This window comes from Physella acuta, unplaced genomic scaffold, assembly GCF_028476545.2.
Source record: "Physella acuta isolate Inbredline_101_S28 unplaced genomic scaffold, ASM2847654v3 ptg001122l, whole genome shotgun sequence".
Taxonomy (NCBI): domain Eukaryota; kingdom Metazoa; phylum Mollusca; class Gastropoda; family Physidae; genus Physella; species Physella acuta.
The window spans coordinates 242,078-261,796 of NW_026732639.1; the positions used below are offsets into that span (position 1 = coordinate 242,078).

Sequence of the window (19,719 nt, forward strand, 5' to 3'; positions counted from 1 at the left end):
ATTTTATAAAAATCGTAGATCCGTATCAACTTTTGAGCGATTTCAGATAACCGGAAGTGGTACTTTTTCTACTTTGAATTTTTTCAAAAGCCTATCACTTGAGTACTATTTGAGATAGATAAAGGAAATTTCACATGTAAGTAAAAGATCTAATTCTCTACCTTCTGTCAAATTTTGAGTAATTTCCGTTGACCAAAAGTAGTAATTTACGCTATTTCCGATTTCTCAAAAAACGAATGTAAACTTATAAAGTACTAATAATACTAATAATATTCCTCACTATTATACACATTTTATTTCGCGTTCACTTGGTGTGCAACTCTTTTTTCTACGAGATTTTATTCTATTTTTAAAAGTTTAAGAATTCAAAATGGATTAAAAATCATGTCTGTATCCCGAGTTCCCATCTCTGTTGTTTTATATAAGAATATTCGAGAAAGTTTATGGGAGATCACACCCGGTTTATTTCAACTGTTGCAGGCTGTTTGAAAATAGAATTGTAATATACATTGATCTCATCTAAAACTTTACTTCACAGTGGAATATAAACAGAATTCATAATTAATTGTCATGAAAATTGCGAAATATTTCCCCCTCGCACGTGCGGCATAAAAATAAGGATTTACATCTAACGTCTGATATTATAAGTAATGCTATTACGTCCGTGCAGACGAACAGATGAATTACGTCACATCACGTTTTTATACTTTGTTGCACGCGATGTTCCTCGTTGATTGCCACGTGTCATACGAGCGGACATGTGCCGAACGTGAGCTGGATAATGCCCCACTCGTCCCTGTTTTGCTTCAGGAATCGCCCATAAAAAACGTCACACTCCCTGTGAAGCTTTTTTTTAAGGGGGGGGGGGGGGGGGGGAGGGGTGTGCTAGGGTGTTAAGAAAGTGTTATAAATATTGAATTTTCACAAGTAAAATTACTTTAAGCAGTTGTTTTGTATTTTTTTACTTTCTCGTATATACGTAGTATAGAGAAAGTATTGTAATCGTGCAAAAAAAAAAAATCGAGATTTTTACAAATCTCGACGTTTTACACCTCACTGATACGGAAAAACATAATTTTGCAATCTTGTCCGTATGTCTGTGTGTGTGTGTGTCTGTCCGTGTGTGTGTCTGTCCGTGTGTAAACACGATAACTTGAGTACCGTTACAGCTAGGTTGATGAAATTTCATATATAAGTATTTTATCAAAATCGTAGATCCGTATCAACTTTTGAGCGATTTCCGATAACCGGAAGTGGTACTTTTCCTACTTTGAATTTTTTAAAAGCCTATAACTTGAGTACTATTTCAGATAGATAAATGAAATTTCACATGTAAGTAAAAGATCTAATTCTCTACCTTCTGTTAAATTTTGAGTAATTTCCGTTGACTGGAAGTAGTAATTTACGCTACTTCCGATTTCTCAAAAAACTAATGTAAATTTTTAAAGTACTAATAATATTGCGCACCATTATGAACATCTTTATTCCGCGTTCACTTGGTGTGCAATACTTTTTTCTATGAGATTCTATTTTATTTTAAAAAGTTTATGTATTTAAAATGGATTAAAAATCATAACTATATCCCGAGTTCCCATCCTCTGTTGTTTTATATAAGAATATTCGAGAAAGTTTAGGGGAGATCACTCCCGGTTTATTTTGGTCATATAATTAAAAATTGATAGATTTACCAAAACACAAGCCAATTTTTCTTTCACTTCAGAGCTGTGGGGCAGAGTTTCTTTCAGACATCTCTTCGGGGGGGGGGGGGGGGGGGGGGGGGGCTCTGCCCGAATGAAATGGAATTTATATAGAAAATATATACTTTTAACAGTGTAATAGATTGAAATAATTGTGAGGTCAAGGGAACTCACTCTTCTGTATTAGTTATATTTATAATATTGTTATCTTGAGTGATGTCCCTTGTGTACTTCCTCCCGTCCTCTCTGTGTGTTACCATCGTGATGTAGTTAGACCCATTAAATGTGTTATATACAACCACAGGCTTCTGTCGTCAATCTATTATAACTGGCGACGAAGGATAAACATCTACTAGAAAGAGCACCTACTTACGCAAAAAAGAGGTTTGCTAGAGCTTATTAGCTAATTATTTCTAGAATTATGGCGCTGTATGGCCAAATAAAAGAATTTGATGCGAATGATGAAATCATTCAAGATTACCTAGAGAGGTTAAGCTTTTACCTAGAAGCTAACGACGTGACGATAGAAGCCAAAAAGAGAGCTATTTTGTTAACAGTCATAGGGCCTCAACAATTTAGGCTACTAAAAGACTTATGCGCACCAGCTAGTCTAACTACCAAGAGCTTTAACGAGCTGAGCAAATTGCTAACAGACCACCATGCGCCTACCCCATCAAAGTTTTTATGTAGAGCTAGATTTGACAGTAGGACTCGTCAACCAAACGAGTCAATATCAGAATATGTTGCTGCTTTACGTCATTTAAGTAGATTCTGTGAATTCGGCGATACGCTGTCTGACAGACTATGTGAAAAGTTTGTGACAGGTGTAAACAGCCCTGATATTCAAAGAAAGTTGCTGGTTGCTGCTCGAGTCAGATCTAAAATTGGAAAAAGCAATACAACTTGCAATGTCATTCCAGCAGTCATCAGATGCGGCGAGATCTTTAGCACCTTCAGAGATCCATGCAGTAAACAGCAGGTTAGTCAATAAACATCAACCCCATCAGAGCATTCCAACTTATGCTAAACAGCCTGCTCGTTCAAATCCTAGATCTAAATCTAGTAATAATTATCAAAAATGTCATCGATGCAAAGGTCCCCATGCATCTCATCGGTGCAAGTTCAAGTCTGCAACTTGTTATAAGTGCAGTAAGCAAGGTCACATTGCCAAGGCCTGCTTTGCAAAGTCTTCGTCTGTCGCTAAATCTAGCCAGTCAAGACAGTACCGCAACCAAAGGCAGCACTATGTTAACTCTCACCAAGACTACCTAACCCAACCAATGAACCACTCCACCTGTGAAAATGCTCAAACTGATTCGCAGCCGGATTTCAACCTGTTCTCTGTGAAATCAATAAGTCATGCTCCCATCAATGTACAAGTTAATATCAACGGTAAGAGCATCAGCTTCCAACTTGACACTGGAGCATCTCTAACAGTCATCACAAAGAAAGATTTTGACGCTGTCACAGGAGGATCAGTGTCTCTACAGCCGTGTCACAAGTGTCTAACAACATACACTGGTGACAATGTTCCGGTAATAGGAGAGTGTATGGTTCATGTAAGTTATAATGGTCAAAGTGTTAAACTTCCTCTTCTTGTGGTTGAAGGAAATGGACCGCCATTACTAGGTAGGAACTGGTTAAGTGATCTTAAGTTAAATTGGGAGAGTATTTGTTCATTGAAGAATGTAAAAGAATCTAGTCTTACTTCACTAGATAAAGTTATATCTGAAAATAAATGTGTTTTTGGTAACTCTGGATTACTAAATGATAGAACAGTGAAGTTAAGCATTAAAGATACAAATCCAAGATACTGCAAAGCTAGAGTTCCACCTTATGCAATGAGGAATAAAATTGAAAATGAGCTAAGCAGATTAGAATCTAATGGCATTATAAAGAAGGTAGACTATTCCGATTGGGCGACACCCATTGTGCCAGTGTTAAAGAAGGATGGTTCTATAAGAATTTGTGGAGACTACAAAACTACACTGAATAAGCAAATAGAGCTAAATAGGTACCCTATACCTAACATTGAGGAAATTTCTTTGAATTTGGCAGGAGGAGACAAATTCACTGAATTAGACTTTAGTCATGCTTACACTCAACTAGAACTGCATCCAGATTCAAAAGTCTATACGACAATAAACACACATAAAGGACTCTACCAATATGAAAGACTATATTTTGGCATATCATCTAGCCCTGGAATTTTCCAAGCTGTCATGGACAGTATTTTTAAGGATATTCCAAATGTTTGTGTGTACTTTGACAATGTGTACATAACTGGTAAGAATGACACTGAACATCTTAAAACACTTGATAAAGTATTGAAAATTGTTGGTGAAAAAGGTTTAAAGATAAACAAAGATAAATGTCAATTCATGCTGACAGAAATTAGTTTTCTTGGTTATATATTAAGCAAGCAAGGTATCAGACCTCAACCTGAGAAAACAAAAGCCATTAAAGAAGCACCCAAACCTGAAAATACCCAACAACTAAGAGCTTTTTTGGGCTTGATAAATTACTATGCAAAGTTCATAGGAAATCTGTCTGGTAAACTATCACCACTGTACAAGCTGCTACAGAAAAATGCAACTTGGCACTGGGGTAAACAACAAGAAGCTGCTTTTAACACAGCAAAAGAGGCTTTGTCTACTGACACCTTACTAACTCACTATGACCCAGGGAAAAGACTTGTATTGACATGTGATGCTTCACCAGATGGTGTAGGAGCAGTCTTGTCCCACATGGATGAGAAGGGTGACAGACCCATTGCTTTTGCCAGTAGATCTTTGAACCAGGCTGAGAAAAATTATTCTCAGTTAGATAGGGAAGGCTTAGGCATCATTTTTGGTGTTAAGAAATTTCATAAGTTTCTGTTTGGTAGGAAGTTCACCATCTTTACAGATCATAAACCATTGCTAGGTTTATTTGGAGAAAACAAAACCCTACCTGAGCATGCCTCTCCAAGAATTCAAAGATGGGCTATCACACTAACTGCATACAATTATGAATTGAAATACAAACCTGGATCTGAGAATAGTGCAGATAGTCTTAGTAGATTACCTTTAAAAAACCAAAGCCTGAGCTATGTACCAGAAGATGTATTTGTTCTCTTCACTATCATGGATAACTCCAATATAAATGTGAATGATATTAAAAGAGAAACACAAAAAGATAAGTGCTTAATAAAAGTATATGAGTACTGTAAGAATGGTTGGCCTGAAGAGTCTGTGAATGATGACTTAAGGCCATATTAAATAAGAAATAAAAACCTTTGTGAAGATAATATAAAAGATGGAGAAGATGCAGTCCATTATCAGTCAGAATTGCCTAAACAAAGTATTTGTAACTTAATAAATGATTATGGTGATATGGCAATTTCAAATACATTAGTAAGAAGGAATGTGATCATCAAACAACTTTGCTAACATCATTAGCACTTACAGAAACTAAAAGGGTAACATCAAAAGAAAAGAAAAAAGATTTTTGCCATTTAATACTTTCAGATGCCAATTCAAAAATAGTTCCATTAGATCATGACAAACATTCATTGAAAGAGAATTTGGTGTTAATAAGAATGTGTATCTAAGAAGTTATGGGAGAAAGGAAAAATGGATACCAGGTCAAATTGTTCAATGTACAGGACCTGTGTCTTATAAAGTAAAAACAAATGATGGACTTATTGTCCGTAGACATGCAGACCAGTTAAAAATAACTTGTGCAGATAATAAGTGTGAATCTGTCAATCCCACCAAGTCTGATCAGTTCACACCAACTCAGTTGTTCCACAACCAAGTTCTGTTGATATGAGTGAACCAAGTTGTCTGGAGTCAGAAAATGTAAATTCTGGAGTTAATGATTTAAATCCTAGACCTCCTGAGATAGAGAATCCAAATGGTCAGAATATTGAGTCACCAAATCAAAGGCCACTGAGAAGGTCAAACAGGACAATCAAAGTCCCAAATAAGTTAGACCTATGATTTTAAAGGTCAAAAGGACTTTGACATCATTGTTTTGTATTTTGATTATGTTGTAGCATATTGTGCATTGTTTGTAAGGATGTAATCTACCATAGTGTTCATGTTACAATATAATTGGTGATTTTAGGATACTATCAATTGTTCTATTGAGAGATGTGTTATTGTGTTCTAAGGGTAAAGGGATGTAATAGATTGAAATAATTGTGAGGTCAAGGGAACTCACTCTTCTGTATTAGTTATATTTATAATATTGTTAACTTGAGTGATGTCCCTTGTGTACTTCCTCCCGTCCTCTCTGTGTGTTACCATCGTGATGTAGTTAGACCCATTAAATGTGTTATATACAACCACAGGCTTCTGTCGTCAATCTATTATAAACAGTGTCCGCCCACCCCCTCAGATCAAATTTTCCGGGGGGGTGAGGACACTGGTAATAAAATATAAATTACGAACCGACCCGCGGCATATCATACGCCGCTATTTAGTTGTTTTATTTTCTACTTTTCAGTAATTCATAATTTGTAAATTCGACAGTACCAATGCTGCCACTGAAAATATTTGCTTTAAAACACTATCAGTAGATCGTTAAGGACGATACTACTCCCCCCCCCCCCCCCAACGTTTAAAATCGTTTCAAACTAAATTATCTGCCTCTAATAGCCGTCACTAAAACCGACTCCACGAAGGTAAACAGCGTGAACCACAGCTCACTAAGACCATGTAGGGGTGGGGATGGTAGGGAGCGCGTTTACAGCTTGTTTTCTAGCGTCTCCCAGAAGAGAATTATATATATAGGTATTTTCTATATAAATTATATTTCATTTTGCACCCCTCCCCCACCCCCCACGGAAGGATGCCTGAAAAAAACTGACCACAACAGTAATCTTGCGATGACAGGGGGGGGGAGTGCCATAAGCAAGATAGTGCAACAATAATACCAGTGTCACTAACAAGGTAATGCCACAACTTTTGGTGTGTTGCAACCTAATAATAATAAGCCACTGCCTAGAGATAACATTACAGCGTAAGGCAAGGCAGAAACCGCTGATCGAATACAGTGAGAAAAAAAATTTAAATTACAAGAAAAACACGACTTAAAGGTTTGAAAGCACAGATTTTTATTCAACAGACAACGGACATCATCAGTTAACAGACTCTGTTCCATTCTTTATCACACAACTACAGGCTCAAAACACAATCTATGTACACCTTGCTTTAGTCTTACAATGTTAAAATACCTTCAGCTCGATCAGATAGCTGCATATTCATTATATTATAGAAACATTCCTTTACTCATCTTGAGTAATCTATTCTCATATATATATATATATATATATATATATATATATATACACACATATATATATATACATATATATACATATATATAGATATACGTATATATATATACACATAAATATATGTATACATAGATATGTATACATATATGTATACATATTCTTTTATAAAAATTTTACAATACAATCTTCAGTGTTAGGTACTGCTATTCCCTACCTATAGAAGGTAATGAATTGCCAGCAATGGATTAGCATTGCAATTTTTTGCAGTCCAAGACATGAAATATGTACAATAAATAATAAATTTTCTCTCTGTTCATATCTAACATAATGGCATTCTATTAAAGGGTAGAAGATAATTTGTGAACATTATTGTCAGTAAAAAATGTTCAAATGTAATGCCTATACTTGAATTATATGCATAAAATATTTTTAATGTCAAATTTCTATATATTTTTTGCTAAATTTGTTAATCAACTACATTCTTAAAAATGTAACTTAACTTGTATATTAATATATATTAAATACAGCTGAGGTTAGGTTAAAGTGTGACTAGTTGCGAATGTCTAACATACAGTGATTTGAGTGAAATGGATTTTAAAAAATCTTTATTGTGTTTAAGCAGAATCTGAAGAGATAATAAAATGTTAAAAGCTCATATTATGTAACAAAAGAGAAAAAGAAGAACAAAAATTGTTACGGTTAATAATCCATGGGGTATCTCAATGTGGACCTGTTCTCCACAAGGAGTAAAGCGGAGTAAGTATCTCAGCGTGGTTGTTTTGATTTACAACTGAACTTACAAGTACCAGATATTCAAAGGTGGTGAAAGTGTTATACAATTTGACAGCAAGTGTCAATTAAACAATATGCATTAATAACATACAATGGTATTTTATTACAATATATAATGAGAGTTTGAATTGAGAGCCTTCATAAAACATGTTAAACGTGTAGATCTAATTTAATTAGGCCATACATTAAATACTGCTATGTGCTCAAAAAGTAAAGTTTAAGTTGTTATTTTAAATTTTTAGTATTTATTTATTATTATCTTTATCATATACTTATCATAATTTTTATCATTCATTTATAAATTATTATTATTATCTTTATCATATACTTATCATAATTTTTTTCATTTATTTATAAATTAATCATTTTTATCATTTATTTATAAATTACTAATTACCTTGGGTTACAAAACAAATGCATTACAGTTTCATATTAAATTTTTAAAGTTAAGACTATTAATGGACTGAAACAATATTTGGTATTATATTTAATAATTAAAAAAATGAATGGATCCTGCTCAAACAATGCATGCATTCATTAGGTGTGGTTAAGGAAGTGTCACTTAGTGGGTCTCCATATGCAGTTTATGTGCTGTGTAAACTCAACAGTTTAAAATACCAGATGGAAAATACACCTCAATGTGAACACCTACGTATTTTAAGCAGAATTATTTATAAACAGGGATTTTAATTTGTTTTAAATTTAAATGGTCACAGATAATCATTATTAGAGAGAGGGTTTAAATTTTTATATACATTTTTTTTTTTCATTTCAGTTCAGCTTTCAAATCAACAACTAATGCCTTCCACCTAAAATTAAGAACCACAAACATCCCACACATACAAAGAAAAATAAATAAGCATTTTTAAAAGTTCATCAACTGTACATTGCATGCAAAGCAGGCCAGGTGACTAGTGATCTGACCTATGCAACTACTGAACCAACAAATAGGGCCAAGGAGTTCATCTCTTCCAACATTCCACAGAAATATTGAATTATCTCAATCCCATTGAAACTAAACTGGCAAAAAGTTCAACATTTTATTAGCCCAGTATCATACGGTTTTCAGCAGTTAAAATTTTTGTTTTTTGATGTGCCAGTTCCTCCCTCTTACAAGGGTGTAACCTGGGTGAACTAGGACTGGGCACACTGCACCTCATTTGTGTCTGAATCGTCTGAGTGACTGCTGTTGTCGTCTGAACTGGAGAGTACCTGGCCTTCCTCTCTCATCTAGAGAAAAAAATTAATGGAAATTCCATTTTTCAACCAGCTTAAATGTTCAAAACTAAGCATAGAAGTACGTTAGAAATGCTGGGATTGGGGTTAGAATTATAGAGATAGTGTACATTTGAGTTATTTCCCTTGAAAATGGACTCTTCACTACTATACCATTGTTTCTGAAATGGCATTTCACAACCAGATTAATCAGTCTAAAAGGGCATTTTTACTAACCAGATCATCAGGTCTATAAGCGCATATTATAACAAGACCATTATGTTTTTAAGGGCACTTCACTACAAGACCAATCTGTCCAAAAGGGCACTAACTACCAGACTCAAGCTGGATGTCCCTGAGTCACCCAGCTGTTATGGGTACCTGACTTCAGCAGACTAAAACTGGCTGGAAATAATGCTGACCTCAATGCAGAGCACAGTTCCATGAACAATGCATGATGAACGACAACATCTGACCATCTATCATAGTGGTCAACCTACCCTTCTGCGTGCAGAGTTCCTGAAATGATGCATGATGAACCACAACATCTGACCACCAATCATCTCAGGCTCTGAGGTTTTCCTCTCCTGGCTCCTCTCAACAAAGTTTTTCTCGATTAACTGTAAACATTATGTTTGTATTCATTATACCAGTTAACAAAGCTGTGTAAACCTACATCAGTGGTTCTTAACAAGGGTTCAATTGAACCCTAAGGGTGAGTCAGTCTCTTATGATTTATGTCAGATTTTGTCAGTAAGGATAATAAAACTTGTGAAGGGTTCAGTGAATGCGGAGTTGAAACTAGCGGGGTTTGGTACCTCTTTGGTAATTCAGTGCTGACTACACCAAAAATTATTTTTAGTAACAAAAGCATTGATATTCCATAACAATCAGCTTTTGTCTGTAGCTTTTTAAAGAAGAATACATTTACTGGCACAATGATGATAATTGTCTAAATAGCTCATGTTAGGATTCTTTTTTAAGAAATGGACACATTGTGATTTGAATCTAGACTTCCAGTAGGCCAATTAAAGTTCTGAATAAATCCTTAAACTTCTTGTGTTGAAAAAACAAAACAAAAATTAAAGTAACCTTTACCATTATGATAGACTCAAGAAGTGGGTGCAGACTAACCTTTTTAAGTCGATATTGATCCACTTCTGGTTCAGCCTGTGATGGCATCCACAGCTTGACATCGTGATCCAAGCCACTAGTTGCCAGTACAGGGAGGGTAGGGTGTGGTTCAAGAACATTGATCTAGGATAGGACAATTGTAAAAAAGTAAAGTTCCCTTTTTGAACCCGACGGTCCAATAGGACCAAGTGAAGTAGAGTTCACCTGTTTTAGTAACTCGGCATAATGTGGTCAGCACTATCCCAGCCGCTTTTACTTTCCCCAACGTGAGTTAGATACCCATCAGAGCTGGATGGACTCAGGGACATTCTACTAACTTAAACCTGCATTCAAACCCGAGATTTTCAGGTTAAGTCTTGTGCTCTACCTCTAGGCCACGAGGTCCATGACAAATGTACCAGATGTAACAAATATAGAGGTGAGAATGTGTAACAAAGGATGTATAGCTAGAAAATATTTGGGGTAAAATAAAGTGCCAGGTTCATCTTGTTGAACTGTTTAATTCCTAAAAACCTTACAGTCAAAGGATTTAAAAGAGATCATTTCTTAACAATAGGAAAGTACTATCAAAACAAGTGACAACTTTCAACTACATCTACAACTCTTCAGCTACTAACAACATGTATGTCATAGCATAAAAAAAACTCTTTAGTAAAAAAAAAACTCTTCAGTAAAAAAAAACTCTTCAGTCAAAAAGAACTCTTCATAGTACCAGCAACTAAATACCAGCTTCAGCTCATAGAACACTTGAGTTGCTAACAACAGTAAACTACTCTAACATGTGACTACAGCATTATTTCATAGAACTCTTCATTCACTAATAACACTAATGTCACAGTATAGAAAAGAACTCTTCAAGTTTTAAAAACCAGTAAAATGGCGGCAACTTACCACCCCAGCTTCATCTCCTTCTTGGAAGTTGATGATAGCCTCAGTTTGCTTGTCCCAGAAAAAAACATAACCACAATCACTTCCACTGACAATAAACTCAGACTTTGGACCATAAAAATTTACACCTTTCACTGCAAAAAATAAATGAAAGTACACATATTTAAAATATACAATTTAAATACAATAATAAATAATAATAATAATTAATAACAATATAAAAAATGCAAGAGAAAATTAATAAAAGGTAAAATAAAATCCACAGTTCTATAGATAAGCAGTTATAATTAATATAAGACTGGCCTAAGGTAAGATAACTCTCACCTAATTATAGAACATTGAGAAAAATTTATCTGCTAACTAAATATTGCTGTTAATAATTTTGCATCTGAAAATCTGACTGACTTAAGATGAAATAAAAGCCAGTCAAAAAAAACTATCTATATATACAATTCTCTTCTGGGAGACGCTAGAAAACAAGCTGTAAACGCGCTTCCTACCTCCCAACCCCTACATTGTCTTAGTGAGCTGTGTTCACTCTAAATGTTTACAAGCAGAGCCGGGTTATGTGGCGACTATTAGGGGCAGATAATTTAGTTTTTAAACGTAGGGGGGGAGGGGGGAAGGAAGGGGGGGGGGTTATGGTCCTTAACGAGCTACTTATAGTGTTTTAAAGAAATATTTTCAGTGGCAGCGTTGGTACTGTCGAATTCACAAATTATGAATTACTGAAAAGTAGAAAAAACAAAAACTAAATAGCAGCGTATGTTATGCCGCGGGCCAGCTCGTTATATTTTAAAACAATAAGCATCATACAAGCTTACGTGAGAAGATATGATTTGGATATTTGCATGTTTTGTATGAGAGTGTACATACCTGTTGCATTGTTTCTATGTCCATTGTATTTGTGTACATAATTAGCTCCATCAGACATAGTGTTATCAAACAGATAAATATCCTCATCATTATACGAGCCCAAAATCTCTGCAAATATGCATAGTAACAACATAACAGTTAATAAAAGTACTGTAACTGCTGAGTTTATTCAAATATAATAAACAGTAATTACTTCAGTTAATAATATAAACCTTAAGTTTGTATTTATTAAGCTGTCTTTAGCCTTAGAACCACATATTTACTTTTTTTTTTTTGGCAATAAAACCTACATCTATATTTACTAGTTCTTAATGGACCATAAATCTCTGTATCCATTTGTGTAAGAGCTATTACTATTAGACTAGCTCATAGCAAATAAATGTGTAGGAGTAGATGTTAGGTGAAATCCACAGCAAAATATTTGTAAGTACTTAAAACAATGTTTTAACAATTAATGTTATGTAAGTCTGTATGTGTTGGCTATTTAAAATATTAAGATAAAAAGGTTACCCACCTGTTCCATTATAGTTGTAACAAGCACAGGTCACATTAGCTTTAACATCACTGTTTATCTAGTAAGTTGGATGGAAAAAGGTATATTAATATCATCCTTTTGGTGATATTTATGTTTTTATTATTATTATTATTACTTTATTTAACAATATCAAAAATATCTATTAAAATCAACACAATAAAACATCAAACTCACTAAGTGATCAGGACAGAACTTTTTCAAAACACCACCATCAATATCCTGGAAATTTAATAAGTTTTAGTATTTAGCAGTTGTATTTTAAATAGTAACAATAACACAAAACAAAACAGGACAAATCATTTACTTTTGGAAAAAAAAAGTTAACAAAAGAAGTACGTTAAAAAAAAAACAGCATCTAACAATGTGGAAAAACGTACCTCATTAATTTTCCGCTTATCATATACCCTGAAAAAATAATTTAGCATTGGTTCAATAATCCAGAAATGCTTTTACAATGGTAAAAAATTTAAAAATCATAAAATTTCAATATTTTCAAATATCTACAGTAGAAAATGTAACAGGAAATAGCAGGCACTGACCTGATATAATGATCTCGCCCGCCAACACAAAACTGTCTTGAGTCACACGGGTTTGAGTGGATTGAATACAACGGAACTTTCTTCTCATTTTCTTTGGTTGTTACTAGCCTGTGGACATACATAGGTGGGTGAAGTCAATGAAATCTTATGCAACATGAAGCTTAAGTATCCTTTTAGACAATATGGCCTAGAGAGTAAATTAATGGAGATCATTCGTTTTTAAGACCTCTGCATATAAAGTAATTTTGTGGTCAGTGGTTCAACAAAAGCCCTGAGTATACTTAGGCACATCCTACTGGCTCGAGAAAGATTAGCCATTATGTGCTCAACCCTATAAATTGTATGCAGAATGTGTAAGATGATTCCGCAGAGCATCATAATTTTAGAACACAAGGATATACAATGGTGACTTACTTGTGGGGTTTCTCCTGTCTGAGATCAAAAAGATAGGTTAAGGCGTCCTCTCCACAGCTGAGGAAAACATTGGCGGAGTCAAGCTCCAGCGCAAGCTGAAAATAGCCAGAGAAATGTCAACTCAATTGTTGTTTTAACATTGATCTGATTTCAACATAAATGGCATACAACTCTTTCCCAACATCATTAAGTGAATGTTTACAACTTTTTCACTCATTGTAAAGGTACAGATTTCTTAAAAAATTAAAATAAAACATAATGCAAGTTTAATAATTATGAAGCTTTGTATTCTGTGTTCAGCATTATCATTCCTAATTTTAAAATATTTGATACACTAGTTATAAAATCTTTTTAAAAACAGGTACAACTTTTTTTTTAATGAACTTTGGCTTCTTGATATTGGAACACTTGTTTGTGTACACACTGATTTAAAACTAAAATGTGTCCACAAATAGAAATATGGAGGAGTTTGAACAAAATAAAATTATCGATAAAAAATGTTTTTAAAAATAAGTCCAATCAATTGTTCAATCTTTAATCCAGAGTGAAATAACCAATTACCTTATGTGCAGCACCTCTATGCTGAGCTAGTTTGCGTGTAGCTTTGCAAACGCCAGTTAAAGAGAGCTCTGCTAGCCTCACTTGCCCGTCCCTTGCACAACTGATGACATGACAGTCTCCACTGTATGGTACAAATTTGGCCTAAAGACAAACAAAAACATTATAAGCAATACAGGTAATGTAACAGTGAACTGAATAGTGTAACTATGTGTAAATGAATTATTTAAATAATAAACTCATGTCATAATAAATTAAATTTATAATTTTGTGTCGTTATATTTACCTGAAAGACATTACTACGGTGGCCGCTGTCGTAAATAAGAGATGGTCTTGCCCTTTGCCAGTTCCACAAGACAATGTTTAAATCATCTGAACCGCTCGCCAGCAGTGTACCTATGGAAACAACTCACTATTAACCTACATTACTTATTTAAACCTATATACACACTACCAGCATTACAAACTTATGTAGAACCTATACTTCTACATGCAAACAAATGGGGCCTTAATTTACTAACAAGCCAGCCAGCTAGAAGTATGGCTACTATTTACAGATCTGCATCCTGGCCTGTGAGCCAAGGTGAATGAGTCCAGCAAGCATGGTAAACAACACCAATTCTCCTGTTATTTACACTTAAGACAAGCACTTGCTTCTTGGAGTTGTTTTTTTTTTACAATATGCAGATTTATTTTAGTGCAAAGTTTTTTTAATATTAAATTTCAAACTACGATTCAATAGCTACGGGTTTTTTTGTCTAATAAAAAAGAAAAACCAAGGAAAATAATAAAAGATTTCAAACCTATTCTGTTGAAACTGAGAGCATTAACACATCCTTCGTGTCCCTTCATGCTTTCCACTCTAACTAGTCGCTTCACCATCTGCAGACTGCCTTGTAACTTTCCCCTATCAAATTATAGCAACAAAAGTCATGATGGATGAGGTAACATGGGTGAGTTGAAAATACAACATTGTAATTTAAACAAAGATTTAAATAAAAATAGGTATGCAAAATGAAGTTGTTCAACCTAAAAGAACAACAACGTAGTACTAAGATGAATAAAAACTACAAGGACCTAGCGTAAAAAATAAAATGTTTTGTATTAAAATGCATCAAAATTTTTGTAGATAGCAAACTAAGGAAGTAGAGCCCCTTCAGCAATAGGATTACCAACTCTGATGTGATTTCAGCAGCTTCTGTAACCGAAATTTATTTCAAAGGAATGCTCTGCATTCCTTTGGACTATACCAGGGGTCTCCAAACTACGGCCCACGGGCCGAATGGGGCCCACAAAGTCCTCTCATCCGGCCCGCTGAGATCTTTTTGTCCAAGGAAAAATCGTTTGTTGGTGATGGCTGAGGAACTTTGCCCAGAATAATCAAATACATGCCTGGAAGAAACTGGCCCTGAACTGAAATTTGATAGTTAATGCGGCCCTCGGACTGAAAAGTTTGGAGACCCCTGGACTATACCTGCAACTATCACGAGCTGTTCAATGCATGGGCAACCCATAATCTCTTTATCTCTAATGGTCTGGTACTCGCCCTGAGGATTTCACTACTTCTCCAATGGCCTTCCAAGGCAAAAACAAGCCGTGCTTAGGGACCAAGTAATCATCCCAATGCAGGCTACTATAAAAAGTAGCTAGGCTAACACAAATGTTTCAGCATAAAAATCTTTTACCAGTAGTGGACTAGCTGTATCCCCAGAGCCTAGGAAAATTTTAAAAGGAGCCCCCAACCCCAGATTAAAATTTGAGCATTTTTTCCCATCAACGACAGATGATCTTCTTCAGCTTGATAGAAATTCACAAGACAAAAGTTTGTTTAAAAAAAAGTCAAAGCACTGATTCATATAGCACATTTCTAGGGGGGCCTACATTTTTTTACCCGGGGGAAGGGGCCCACCAGGATTTTTCTTGGTAAACCTGCAGGCCAGTTCAACGATGTTTATTATTACACTGAGTAGCCCAGCTAACCCAAGGTTTCCTTGTGTATACCTAGCTTTGACTGCATCTGACATGGCTAATATACTACCCATTTAATTGTTTCATGTAATACTGTCCTTGCCCTGAGAACAAAATTTACCACATTAATCACTGACCATCTAACATGAAAATGGCGATTTATATTTTACTTTTTGAATTACAATCTTCCTGTTATTTCTCATTACTCCATCACACAAATGGATGAGACCATGTTATTTGAGCATTTTGTTAAAAGCACTGAAATTTTAAATTTTTTTATCTCTTTAGTAAAAACATTGGTTGCTAAAATGTGTTATTAATTTCATTAGTGTCCAAGGCTTTTACTAATATAAATAAATAGAATGTTTGTTTTATTATTTTTAGTGAATTTAAAAGCTTTTATGTGACAGTGTGGTTGGGTGGTAAAGCACTTGACTGCTAACCCGAAGGACTCAAGTTCAGATCTCAGGATGCCCCCAAGTCCATTCAGACCTGATGGGTACCTGATTCAAATCTGGGAAAGTAAAGGCAACGTGGCATAGACCACACCATCCATCCATATGCTAGGGTCATGAAACAGAACTCAATTTCATCTGCCCTATGGATATAGGTTTAAATGGGAAGCTTTACAAGATTTTAATTCTTGTTTAATTACAAAATTTTCTTTGGTTTCAATGAAAATACTAAATAAAATTGCAATAAAAAATGTTTAATAACTGATTTAAATAAATTTGCAACTAAATATTTTGAATTTTTCTTTTTTTTTTGTATGAACAAGAAGCTAATATTTTTGCTAATTTAAATCTGTTTCAATGACAAAATCCCAATAATTAGGCGTAAACATGCTTTATTTTAACTGTAAATAAGCTACTTACTAAGAATTAAAATGCTGTTTAATGTACTTAAATACTAGGCAATCTGTACAGTTTCACATAGGATTTTTAAAAACCCGAATACCTACCCTTAACCAGACTAACCTAGTACTAAATGTTACCCCAAATACTAATTTTTATTTTACTAGCCAAAGGTACAAATAAAAAACTATCTACTTACATTAATTACAAATAACACTAATCCTACTCTAGCACACTAAACTTTATATTACTATTAACAACCCAAAACATGTATTTTTTGGACATGTCAATGGTCAGTAATGAGGATAAACAGATAACTTACATGAAACAGCCAGATCCACATGATGAAACATAACCATACTCCCTCTTCCTGAGTTCACTCACAGCATACCAGTTAGGTGTGGGAGACGGTTTCTCTAAAACAGAACTCACTGCAGTTCTTATTTCATCATTCATTTCATCCCCATAAGGATTATTGGCATCATTCCCATCTGCGTCATCATCATCATCAGCATCAAACGAGTCATCTGAATCGTCTGAGCTATGTCTGCGCGGACGGAATAGCCTGCGAAGGTTTCTACGTTTAATAAGACGTTTACGCGCTGCTGTCAGAGGGCTGCTGTCATCATCACTGTCTTGTGAATCAGAGGCATGATCAGGAGATGAGGATTTCATCTCTGTTTCATTTCTCACCTCTTCCGATTCTGACGCAGCCTCTGACCTATCAGGTGTTGGACGTTTGGGCTTGGGTGAGTCTTCATCTTCAGCTATGACTCTTTTGGTGCAGGGTGAGCTACTGCTGGAGTAGCTGGATGTGACTGTCCCAACATAATAAGAACCTGCTGAGACATTAACCGGGTTGTTCATTTCTATCTCAGTATCCAGATTCAGAAGTACATCCCCACCAACACCTGCTCCATCTGGAATTTCCGGAAATAATTTACTGTCAGTTGCATCACAGGTATCAACATGCATATCCTCCTTCTTGCTGAAGGAATCTTTATCATCATCTGACTTGGGTACAGCAATATCATCCAGCCACCCTGACTCATCTCTAACTGAAGGGTGAGTTAAGTGAGGACTGGAGTTGATGATTTCTGTCTCATCTGACTTGTTTGACAGAATGCTGTCCAGTGTCACTCCGCTGTCATCTTTCTTGAGAGCGGGAAGGTCACATGCATCACCTCCACCTGCACTGTCCAGCAAGTCACCATCTTCCTCCATGCTTTGGTTATCTCCATCACAAGAAGACATCATGTTTCTGAAAAAAAGCATAGATGACATTGATAAAAATGCACAACTGCTGAACCACAAAATGTAATAATATTGCAAAAACTGTTTTGATGAATACCAATCATATAAGTAGGGTGATGCATGACAAATCATTAAGATTGTTAAATATTAAATAAAATAAAATAATCATCCATCCTAATCAGTGTAATTATCAAAACAATGAATTTGATGGCTGACATACTGACATTAACTAACTATTATTAATTTATTATTACTTATTAAGTTATTAGGCCTACTATTTTAACTATTTATTTTATTACACTTCACTGTCTTCACTACTGACTACTACACAAAATGTGTTTGTATAGTAATGGAGGCGAGCGAGTTGACGAGATTCCTTCCATAATGTTGTTGTCATGGAATAAAAATGTGCTTTTTAGATTTAGACCGTAAAAAAAAATAAAAAATAAAAACTTAAGCCTAAAATTAATTTAGAAATTTTATATTCTTAGAATAAATGCTATAAAAGTTGCAAATCCAGAGAACTTGAAAATAATTTGTTGAGTTTAAGGCTACATTTCTATTTATTTTCATCAAGTCTAAGTTATAACCGGATGTTTCACTTTCGTAAGACAAATATTGATTGGCTGTACAGTAACTTAGTAATCGATAACTATTTGTTTACAAAACTTTGCAGATCAAGTTTTTAAATTACAATGCAAATTTAAAACCCCATGACCTAGTTTTCTATTTTTAGCTTACAATGTGTACAATAAAATCTATGGCAGCCTATCCAATAGCAGGATGCCATGTTTATGTCGCCATTACACGTGAAAACCAAATTGTTTTTGCTTTTTTTTTAAATTTTTATTTAGTTACCGAAAATATTATAAACATCAAATACATCCAATCTTTAGTAAAGTCCGAAAAAAACCAGACAGGCAGGATTTTATAACCATATTAATTGTAAATACGCTGTGCATGATTTTTTAATGAATTTATACACCTCTCAAATACCTTTGAGACTTTTCTCGCTGGTGTCCATTAGGCCTACATGATCTCTAGTTCTTATTCACAAAATGGGCATCCTTACAATTGGGCCTACTGTTTCTTTTAGTTATCGACGTAATTACTAATTAGTATAGGCCTATTTTTTTTTTCATTCGAGGTAAGAAGGGTGACTTTTAGTTTTAACTGCACAGTACACTGAGTACACTCATGATACTCACACAGCCAGGATTCAAGATTGTCTTATTTTTTAGGCCTATTTTATCGCACCATGCTTCATTTTGTTTTTAGATTCTATGCTATAATTGTTAACAATAAATTTTAAAAAGAAAGATAAAATATGGTACCGCCGATTGTAGATTTAAAGACAATTTTTTTTATCCGCTGATAAGTTTATACGTGCTCTTGTTTTAGCAAGGCTCTCATCGTTCTAAACTATACATATAGACTAGGATCTTGTGTTGTTTTTCTAGCTTTGGTTAAACAACTCAGGAGTAAATTCATGTTGTTACAGTGATTGGTTATTTGCATAAAACCAACAACAGAGCTTTATTAAAGTTAAACACAAACAATAAAATTTTAGCCTTTCATAAACTCTAATTTTATTTCTGATTTCTCAAGTTTAAATTACTTTTAAATTGTGCTTATTTAAAATAAAAATTTCCCCAACTGCGTGGCCTATTTTAAAAGAAAATAGTTACAGAAATAGAACAGGCCTACTTTA

General features: G+C 34.6%; 1 protein-coding gene across 1 annotated transcript; it reads right to left on the bottom strand.

Annotated features, from left to right (window-relative positions):
• Positions 1–8,101: 8,101 nt before the first annotated feature.
• Positions 8,102–19,492, bottom strand: LOC131956010 (DDB1- and CUL4-associated factor 8). Its single transcript, XM_059320343.1, has 15 exons — positions 19,343–19,492; positions 17,077–18,015; positions 14,736–14,839; positions 14,219–14,328; positions 13,936–14,076; positions 13,375–13,469; positions 12,961–13,068; positions 12,799–12,826; positions 12,596–12,640; positions 12,401–12,458; positions 11,887–11,994; positions 11,014–11,144; positions 10,123–10,245; positions 9,489–9,608; positions 8,102–9,003 (listed from the first exon to the last, which is right to left on the bottom strand). Exons 2-15 carry the CDS (start codon positions 18,009–18,011, stop codon positions 8,908–8,910), a joined length of 2,202 nt encoding a protein of 733 aa, XP_059176326.1. The 5' UTR covers positions 18,012–18,015; positions 19,343–19,492; the 3' UTR covers positions 8,102–8,907.
• Positions 19,493–19,719: the final 227 nt, after the last annotated feature.